Here is a 10,974-nt window from a genome sequence, read left to right as displayed (position 1 = left end):
AACCTTTCCCGTTTCAATTAGGAACCAAGATTGAGAGAGAGAGAGATTAAGGCATTTTTATTTCTTTCTGCAAATTCAAAGTTTTACATACATTTCCATTTACATTAGTATTTGTTACCATTCCCCATAAACTGTATGACTTGGGTAAAACATTTTGGCTATCCTTCCACAAGATTCTCACAGGTAGGAATTGGTAGGAATTTGGGCCCATTTCTCCTGACAGAATTGGTATAACTGGTTAGGTTAGGTGGTCTTGCTCGCAACGGCCTTTTCAGCTTTGCCAAGAAATTTTCAATAGAATTGAAATGAAGGTTTTGTGATGGCCGCTCCAAAAGATTGACTTTGTTATCCTTAAGATACTTTGTAACCAATTTAGCTGTTTGATTACGGTCATTGTCCATTTGGAAGCCCCTTGTCCACCCAAGATTTAAGTTTCTGGCTGATTTCTTGAGATGTTGCTTCAGTATTGCCCCATAATCTTCTTTCCTCATGATGCAATCTATTTTGTGATGTACACCAGTCCCTCCGGCAGCAATACAACCCCACAACATAATGCTGCCACCCCCATGTTTCACAGTTGGGATGGTGTTCCTAGACTTCAAAGCTTCTCCCTTTTTCCTCCAAACATAATGATAGTCATTATGGCCAAACAGTTCAATTTTAGTTTTGTCAGACCACAGGACATGTCTCCAAAAATTAAGCTCTTTGTTCCTGTGTGCATTTTCAAACATTAATCTGGCTTTTTTATGTTTCTTTTGGAGTAATGGCTTTTTCCTGGCAAAGTGTCTGAGCAAAGCACATTCATCTCTGGTGCACAGAACCCATCTCCTTCCTGAGCGGTATGATGTCTGCACATTCCCATCTTGTTAGCACTTGCGTATAATTGTTTGTACAAATGAACGAGGCACCTTCAGGTATCTGGAAATTGCAGCCAAGGATGAACCAGACTTGTCAAAGTCCACAATTCTCTTCATGAGATCTTGGCTGACTTTTTTTTTGACTTTCCAATGATGCTACACAAAGAAGCAGTGTGTTTCAGGTGTGTATTAATATACATCCACAGGTGTATCTCTAATTAACTCAGATGTTGCCAATAAACCTATCAGATGCTTCTAAAGACATGACATCATCATATGGGCTGTCCCATATGGTTTAAAAGCATAATAATCTTAATGTATGTAAACGTTTGACTTTGCAGAATAGAAATGCTTTAAAACATTTTCTCTCTCATTATTCTGGCATTTGGCAAATATAAATAATTTTGGTTCCTAATTGACCTAAAACGGGAAAGATTTATTCTGATTTCATGTCAGATAGTAAGAAAAACTTGCAGATGTGTCTTTTTAGGTAGTGTATTGTAGTGTAAACTTCTGGTTTCAACTGAAAGTGCCCAGGCCGCTCTTTATAATGTAAAAAAACACCTTTATAATACCCACCTAGGAGGCGGTGGGGTCCAATGGCTGTTCTCCTTCCCAGCTGTGTGTGAATGACACATCCTACTACATCATCCACATAGAGGAATCCATGGCGCTCCTGCACATGCACAATTTGATCTGTCATGCTAAGGGCAGAGCAAAGTACTGTAATGCGCAGGCTCAAGGAAAGGTCAAAAACTGTGCATGTACTACAATACTTTGCAGTATATCAGCAGTGCAGATCAGAGTGCGCTTGCGCAGGAGCGCCATTGAGGCCTCTATGTGGATAATGTAGGACGCATCACCCACGCATAGCTGGTAACAAGTTCCCTTTAAGCTCACCTGAAAAGGTTCTGGTGCATATTGTGATCATCCTGAAATTTCACCCGAAACCAAATATGTCTAACTTTTTGTGAGTAATGTAGCATACATTTATCTCACTATGCTCTACGCCAGTGTGACCCCGGCCTAAAGTGGAACAACCACTGGTCATTTTACAATCCCCAAATATCACACATTAACAGCCATGAAATGTTAATTTAAAGTCTTTTTTATTCTTATAATACAAATTTGGTATAATTGTTCTAGCACCATATAAAACGTTTGTTTTATTTTTGTAAAAAAAAAATAAAAAATTGCATTTGGTCAGTAATTAGTAGCAACATGTTTAATCATGGAACAAGATAAAACAGTGGATTGTTCGATGAGGCAACAAAGCCAATCACAGTACTAGCTTTCCAGATCCTGCAGCGACAACCAATTCGAAAACTGCATCCAATTAACGGGAAACTATTTTTTTTTTTTTTTTTAAATTTAGATTAGCAAAGTAGTTCAAATCTTACATCTCATTCTCGATACCCACCAATGAAGTTGATCGCTCATGCATTCTTTCCCAATCACTGTAAACAGGCCCAGCGATCATATAACAATTGATAATGCTCCATTGTCGTTGATCGGGAAAATGGTGCATGTGCAATGTAAAGAGTTTCAAATAAACTGATGTACGTCATTTGTATGAAAAACCACATGATAATTGCAGCATTTAAAAGTTGCTAAGCTAGTGTCTATCGATTTGCTATACCTCAATTGGTGCACTTTGTGGGTAATTTATTGTCTGCCCATATAAAAGGACCATAAATATCAGAAGTGGTCGAAATACTTCATGTCACCAACTGACATGTTTTCCCTTTTGTGGTCACTAGGATCTGTAAGGTTACATTTTTAGGGGTATATGTATACCCCCATTACGGTCCCATTTTCTGTGGGACAGGGCACTGTGATTCATGGTGAGTGATAAGTCGTCCTCCTAGGAGAAATACAGTTTTAAGGCATATAGTTGTCGTTAGATCTTTTGAAAGGAAACTTATAGCTAAATCATTCATGTCATACACAACACTATGTTTGTTTTTAGGGTCTGTACTCATTGGGCTTTACAGAGTGAACTAAGGTGCAAGACTTTCAAAGCCAGATGGTGAACACAGCTTGTACATATAACTTACCGATCCTGGATACTAACATTATATATTTGAGGAAAAATTGTTCAACATTTTTTTGGTTTCCTGAGTAGCAAGGCGATTTATAGAAAATAATGTCTTGGTGGAAAATACTGGAGGCTCTCATTCCTAAATGTTTCATATAATAAATATTTTAGCTAAAGTTTCCCTACATAAAGCTAGAGTTCTGTTTTATATACGAGCACCATAAAAGGGGACTGAACTTGACAGCACTTTTTTTTTGTGCTCATAGGTTCTGTCGCTCTATTTGTTACATATATTGCATTTGTTCACATACTGATTGATAAATAAATTGTAAGAAATGTATGGATATCTATCATTGCCCACACCGGCATGACTATTTTAAGGGACGCACATATTTTTTGGAACGTAATGTCAACAATTCCACTGTAGTGGATGCCAACTTGTCTGATTTGATATGGTACTGTTGTATGTATCAATGACTTCCCCGGTGTTGGGTTGGTAAACCCAACCCAACAATATAGTTGAAATTCTTATGGGAAAGTCTTGTCTTCCCTCTGGCACTGGCTTAAAATGTACTCATGACCCCTCCATCAGTAGTGTATTGTGTACATGGTGACACAGGTTTGTTACTTGTAGCAAGAATAATCAAATCATTACTGAACACATGAGTAAATTACATGCAAGTTTAATACATAGAATATTAGGCAGAGAAACACCTAATCCTCTTCTACCTCGTTTGTTATCTTTGGATTTTTTTTTGTATACTGTCTTGATGGCCAAAATTGACATTTGAGGTTATGTTGTTGTTCTCCTTGTCTAGTATGAAAAAGTCTTCTTTATAACCAATAGGGATATCCTATTTTAGACTCAAAATTCTATTAAACATCTTTTGGAGCCCAACACCCAAATTTGCAAAGAAAAAGGTCTTCTGAAGAGGGATCTCTTTAAAGAATTGATTAAAACTCTTCTATAGATCAGGAGTTGATTATAAAAAATGTGGTATTCTGGAGATGTTTGATTATACATATTGAGTTAACTCGTTGCAGCACTTGTTTTGACCTAGACAATTGGGGTTTTACCAGGCCTAGCCTTAACCAAATAAGAAGGCCTTGTCTACAGATTGAGCACCTAAAGACCTCTTTTGTGCAAATTGGTTAAGGGGGGGGGGTGACGTAGCTAACTCAATATATACCAAACGACTCTGTCAAAGCATACATTGTAATTGTCAAAAAAGAATACTCTCGAAGAGTTGTTGAGACGTCAAGAACAGAAATAACTTTTAGAAAAAAGTCTTGGACCCCTTAGATTTCATATTACAAAAGAAAAGATGAACTATATTTTGAGAAATGTCTAGATTTGAGATTACCATGAAGGTTAAGAGGATTAAGTATGGCTGACTTAAGTATTGATTAGAGTTACCAATGACAGTAGGGAACAGTTTGAAGAAATATAATTTTTTTTTCCTTTACCTTAATACACAGAGCCCATCTTTAAAGATTAATATGGAGTTTAAAAACTATACACAAAAATATACAGTACATTTACGTCAATATGGTTAGTGACACCTGTTCCTCCCATGGTGACCTAAGGAGCAATTTCTGTTACATGAGGTAGATGTCACTAACCTATTAAACCTCTGCAAATTTGGGGTTTCTGACTAGATATACAACACGTGCCATTATCAGATTACAAAAAGTATGTATTCAGTGTTTGACTGATGTCGGCTGAAGACATTAGGATCACTATTGCAGAAAGTTCTGTAACTGGAGACAACCAGATAGGACCATTACGCGCCAGTGCAAATCCAGGACTGCTTCAGATTTTCGAGTGAGCGGAAGTAATTGCATATATCAAATATGACCGCAGTACTGTACAGTGGCTATTGTGCTGATGATCTTTTCAACTTATGGTGGCATGTTTTCCATCCAGGTCTTCAAAGCAATAATTATACCACATATATTTAGTACTGTGCGCCCTCACTGTAACAAGACATCTAGAATCCCCTGCAGTTAATAAATCACAAATATATAAAATAAAAAATCACATGGATGAATCTTTTTTTCAATCGATGACCAATGGATTTGTTTAGATGTTTGTTGGCCGTGAAACTCAAGTTCCTTTTTCCGGAAGGGGAAAATTGTTTGGCAGTCTATCAGTTATGTTTTTAAATTAGCCGTTAAAGCAGACTGGCCCCAACTCAAAGCCAAACTTTTGACTGCTGTCTCCAAAGTCGCTGACAGCAACGTCCCTGAGGGGTAGATTTTCCACCTTGTAGGTGTTGATCTGAAGCACCGTTTGTTCCATACCTTTACGATACTGTAATGAGAAGGTAAAGCATTAGATACAATGACTTCTAGATTTTTTGTTCACTGTTATCATTATCAATATCCTTTTTCTAAGTTTTGGACAAGAAACTGGTAAATCTAGAGGCAGATTCAACAAATAGTTTAGTTGAGCTAAAAGAAATATCAACTCATGACTTTTGATTTCGGAAAGATGCTAGAAATGTTGATGATCATGAAGTTAACACCTAAACTTGATTTATCGTCCGAAGTTCTACAAAAGCAATCATTTTCAAAAGAAATAGAAAATTTGTACTTTAAAAATAATGTTTTTTACAGCATAACATGTTTTCTTTTGCAATCAGAAGGTCATAGGATTCCCAATTCCCTTCAATAAGGCATTCAATAAAGTATCACATGACCTCCTAATTGAAAAAATGATCAAGTACGGAATTGACAATCAATCAGTTACATGGATTCACAACTTGCTTAATAATCGTGCACAAAGAGTAATACTAAATGGCTACACATTAACCTGGAGGATAGTTAAAAGTGGGGTGCTTAAAGGCTCTGTCCTGGGGCCAGTGCTTTTTTAATATCTTTATAAATGATTTGGACAACAGAATTACTGGGGATGATACTAAGATAGGAGGAGTAGCCAACACTAGAGAGGAAAGAGATTGTATTCAGAAGGATCTGGACATACTTGAAAAATGAGCCGAGGCAAACAGAATGGTGTTTAACAGGGACAAATGCAAAATCCTACATCTGAGTAAAAGAAATGTAAAAAGTATATATGGTATGGAAAGAATAGATTGAGGTGATAGCACAGGGGAAAAGGACTTGGGCATAATAGTAGATTCTAGATTCAACATGAGCCAACAATGCGGAGCTACAGCTAAAGGCCCAGTCACACACAATGACTTACCAGCGATCCCGAAAACAATGCGACCTGATAGGGATCGCAGGTAAGTCACTGGGAGGTCGCAGGTGAGATGTCACACAGTCAGATCTTACCAGCGATGCAGGAACAATACAGGTCGCAGTAGCGACCTGTATAACGATCTCAGCAGTCACTGTGACCCTGTCACACAGTGTCAAACACAGCGATGTGTCCTGCCCAGCAGGATATCGCCTTTGAAGAAAATGGCCTGGACCATTCTGCAACGACTAGAGATCTCACAGCAGGGGCCTGATCGCTGGTAGGTATCATACATAACAAGATTGCTAACGGGATCGCTACTGCATCACGGAAACCGTGACTCAGCTGCGATCTTGCTAGCGATCTCGTTATGTGTGACGGTACCTTAAGAAGGTCAACAGAATTCTAGGATGTAGCAAGACAAGTATTGAATCTAGATCAAGAGCTGTAATTATTCCCCTATACTCTGCCCTGGTCAGACCCCACCTGGAATACTGTGTACTGTTCTGGGTACCCCAATTCAAGAAAGACAATGATATGTTGGAGCAAGTCTAGAGAAAAACAACCAAGATGGTAGAAGGTCTGCAAACCATGTCATATGAAGAACGGCTAAATGAACCAGGAATGTTATGTTAGCAAAAGAGAAGGCTGATAGGACACTTAATGGCGGTCTACAAATATATGAAACTTAGTCACATAGAGGGAACTACCCTATTCTCAACACAAGAAATTACAAGGAGCAATTAGATGTAACTAAAAGGAAGGAGATTCAGATTAGACATTGGGAAAAACGTTCTGACAGTGAGGGCAGTCAGGGAGTGGAACAGGCAAACAACGGAGGTAGTGAGCTCTCCATCAATGGAAATCTTCAAGCGGAAGCTGGATAAACATATAGCTGTGATGGTAGGAAAACCTGCATTCACACAGGAGTTGGACCTGATGCCCCTCATGTCCCTTCCAATTCTACCATTCCATGATAGACATTTCATACTTACTTGACAGCCATCATGTAACGCTTTTAGCTGTGGTGTACGGCTGAAGGAAAGCGTCTCCTCGTTGTCTGCCCTCAACTTTATCGACCTGTCATAGTTTCCCTTTGACAAATCAAACCATCCCACAGACTGCTGACAATGATAAGTGAAGGTTTGATGGCCTACAGCGCTCAGTAGTTTCAGGAATGTCATCTGTACCACATGGACAGGATTACCATCCGCATCGATGTACTGGAACTGTGAGAATGTAAGGAAAATGTTCTACTTAATATGTAAAAGAGAGAAAGATCTCTGTAAAAAAAATAGAATAGAATATTGTCTTGGGTGGGTTACGCTTGACAGAAAGTCCTGTGGTTTCCGGTTGTAGAAGGTAGCAGCAGTTGGCCGCACAAACTGCTCCCTGACATTCTCTTCTTCTCTGCTTGGGGTTAATCCCTTTCCTTTTAGGACCCTGCGGAATCCTCACCTTCCAGCAGTTAATCATCAGCACTTCTCTAGGTGTCCTACAGCTGCACACTACAGGACTGTCTATGAGTGTGACACACCCATGACAAATATAGGGAATAATAGGGAATACAATTAATGTACCTTCTTTCCTCTTTTGAAAGTGCTGTACCAATCACCTGGGGTTTCCTTGCTCCACGCTGCAACCTTAACCTGGTGAAACAAGAACAAGATCGAGTAATAGAAACTGTGATAAACATTACATTCACAGCAAAGGACAATCAAGAAGTGCTACAGAAGAAGAAATTGGGCACTAGAAATGATGAGTATTAGGTTAGACAAGTTCAGTTACTAACCAAAAAAGAACAAGGTCCATTTCCATTTGTCATCCATAGGTAATGCTAGGAACACTCTTATGTGCTATCACGTCAAGTGGCCGAGTCTTAATATTTCAGGGCCACCTTAAAACCCGTGTTACCAATACGTATAATGTACAGACGTGAACAAAATTGTTGGTACCCCGCTGTTAAAGTAAGAAAAGCCCCAATTGTCAATAAATTGAAACTGAGAATCAGACATTGGTTTGAATCTTAGTTCAAAATAAAAAAAAATAAAATGAAAACAGGCCTGCACAAAAATGATGATTCCCTTAACCTAATATTTTGTTGCACAAACTTTTCAGGCAATTTTTGCAACTCTCAATGTGACTTCTGCACCATCCACTATCCTCTGTCCTCAAGAGCAAACTAATCCAGCTGTCTGTTTAAGCTCCCTTCACAGAAGTTCTATAGAATTTACATCAGGGCTCATAGAAGTCTTGTCAAAATAGTCCAGTGCTTTGCTTTTAGCTATTATTGGATGTTTTTGTCACAATGACTTTGGGATAGCGGGGAACCGGGGCTCCTAAGCGGTCCTACTAGCTAGAGGACCCCATGCTATCCCTAATCTCAGGGGTACTCCTAATGATGCAGGTGCCTGAGTCTCCTTCCTGACCCCTGCTCCTAACCAGTCCTGATCTGATTCCCCCTCCCCCCCGGAGAAACGAGACAAGAGTGTATAAAAACCAACAGACAAAGACAGACAAGGGAAAACAAGAACTGTGTCACACAGCACGCACACACAAAAGTAAAGACAATAAGAGATTCAGGAGGAAAAACAAGGACAAGGAGGAAGTATAAAACAACAGAGGTAAACTCCACAACTGTTCCAAGCAATAAGCACAACTTTCACCAGAGAGTCTCGGATACGACAGCTCACAGACCAGCATAGAATAAACTAAAGCTGGCATGGGTAGAAGGATTCCACCAACATAAATAAGAGGGGAGCAGATGTGATAGGTCTCCCCATACCATGTGATTTTAAGGAGCAAACAGACTAGCAGAGATTAACTCTTGCTAGCCTGCCTATGAATCAGCACACAGTAGGTCGACACCTGAGTCTTCCTGTGTCGATCACAGACACCAAAGAAACCATCGGGTGGAGTGGCAGAATCTGCAATCTGAACAGAGCCACATGCTGCTATGACAGTTGGCAAAGTTTGTGCAAAACTCCATGTGACAGTTTTTAGCTGTATTTTGGGTCATTATCCTGTTGGTGGACCTATTGTTACGGTTGCTGCGAGCACTGGAGACTATGTCCAGAGTTCTTGCTACTGCACATGTGCGAGCGCTGGAGACTAAGTCCAGATTTCTTTCTACTGCACATGTGCGAGCGCCGGAGACTAAGTCCTATCTTGGAGCCATTGCACATGTGCGGGTGACATCATCGCTGACACGAGGTCACATGTCTCTGACACCTTCTATGCCGATTGGTCGCTGGTCATGTGCTTGTGACGCCTTGCTCGGTGATAGGCCAGCATGACGTCACTCCTGTCGTTCTGGCAGCGGATTGGCTCTGGTGTCCTACATCTTGGATGAGGCACAGAGTCTATATAAGACCCTGACGCACGCCGCATGGCGCTCAGTCCTCTTGGTTCATGCATAAGAGTAGACGCTCTGTGTGCGTTCCTCTAGGCATTCCTCTGTCTATGCTAGGTGAGCGCTACCGGCAGGGTAGCATTCTTATACCTTACAGCTTCGGCTGCTGTCCGTATCCTTACCTCTTAGGGGAGCGGACATAGGCAGGTGCCTGAGGCACATGGTCTGGCTGGGCCTTGTGATTCGACTCGTAGGTGGACGTTGCCGCTAGGGTAACGTTCCTTATACTGCGTCTGGCAGTTGTTCGTGTCCTCGCACACTAGGGGAGCGAACAGAGGTAGGAGCTTTGTGCGGCTTACGCTGCTGTTCGTCTCTTTTGCACCACTAGAAGAGCGGACCTAGGCAGGTGCCATATCTAGTGGTTCGTGTCCTCGCACACTAGTGGAGCGAACGCAGGTAGGAGCTTTGTGCGGCTTACGCTGCTGTTCGTCTCTTTTGCACCACTAGAAGAGCGGACCTAGGTAGGTGCCATTTCGCACACATTGCCTTTGTCTCTGTGATTATTAACAGAGATCATTCCACACACCCTCCAAGTAAGGGAGGAATTGCTTTACTTACTTATTATATCCTTCTGTGAGTTAACAGAGGTATTGCACTCTGCCATAGTCTGCAGCAAAGTCTTTGCACGGTGGACCCTGACTGTCTGATACTCCTTTAGGTTATTATCAGACAGCCCCCCGTAACACCTATGACCTGTGAATCAGACTAAGCTTTCTGACATTGGGCAGCATATTTCGCTCTAAAATGCTTTGGTAGTCTTGAGATTTCATTGAATGTGGCACAGAATCAAAACACCATGCAGCAAATCAGCCCCAAAACATAATCAAGCCATGTTTTACAGAATGCACCATGTTGTTTTCTTTGTATGCTTCATTTTTGCATCTGTGAACATAGAGCTGATGTGACTTGCCAAAAACTATCCGCTTTTCTTTCATCTCTCCAAATGACATTCTCCCAGAAGTTTTATGGTCTGTCAAATTGCATTTTGGCACATTCCAGTCTCACTATTTTATGATTTCCTTTCAACAGTGGTTTCTTCTATGAAGTCCACTTTGGGCAAGACCGTGACAGATGGTGCGATCTGATTTTGGAGTTCATCTATAAGCTCTTTGGAAGTTATTCTGGGCTCTTAGTTTACCATTTGTATTATCAGTGCCGTCAATTTGTTATCAATTTTACTTTTGCTGACACGTTCAGGGAGCTTGGCTAGAGTCCCAGAGACCTTAAACTTCTAAATAAGATTTACAACTCTAGTAACGGGCACATCAAGAAGTTTGGAGATGTCTTATTGCCTTTACCCCTTAACATGTTGATCTATAATTTTCTTTCTAATCTCCTGCGAAAACTCTCTCCTTAGTTTTCTTTGGTCCATGTTCAGTGTGCTACACACCATGATACCAAACAGCACAATGACTACTTTTCATCCTTTAAATAGGCAGACTGACATTACACAGTTGTAGATACC

General features: G+C 40.5%; 1 protein-coding gene across 1 annotated transcript in view; it reads right to left on the bottom strand.

Annotated features, from left to right (window-relative positions):
* Window positions 1-1,949: 1,949 nt before the first annotated feature.
* COL5A3 (collagen type V alpha 3 chain) overlaps window positions 1,950-10,974 on the bottom strand; it is a 307,612-nt gene continuing 298,587 nt past the window's right edge. The window contains exons 64-66 of the mRNA XM_075346486.1: window positions 7,678-7,746; window positions 7,093-7,326; window positions 1,950-5,209 (exon numbers count right to left, since the gene is read on the bottom strand). Of these exons, the coding sequence (XP_075202601.1) occupies window positions 5,063-5,209; window positions 7,093-7,326; window positions 7,678-7,746 (450 nt within the window). The 3' untranslated portion in view covers window positions 1,950-5,062. The remainder of the gene's footprint in view (window positions 5,210-7,092; window positions 7,327-7,677; window positions 7,747-10,974) is intronic.

Source organism: Anomaloglossus baeobatrachus, chromosome 4 (genome assembly GCF_048569485.1).
Source record: "Anomaloglossus baeobatrachus isolate aAnoBae1 chromosome 4, aAnoBae1.hap1, whole genome shotgun sequence".
Lineage (NCBI taxonomy): Eukaryota > Metazoa > Chordata > Amphibia > Anura > Aromobatidae > Anomaloglossus > Anomaloglossus baeobatrachus.
Note: the sequence above shows the minus strand (reverse complement) of the source record. Positions and strands in the feature narration are given on the sequence as shown.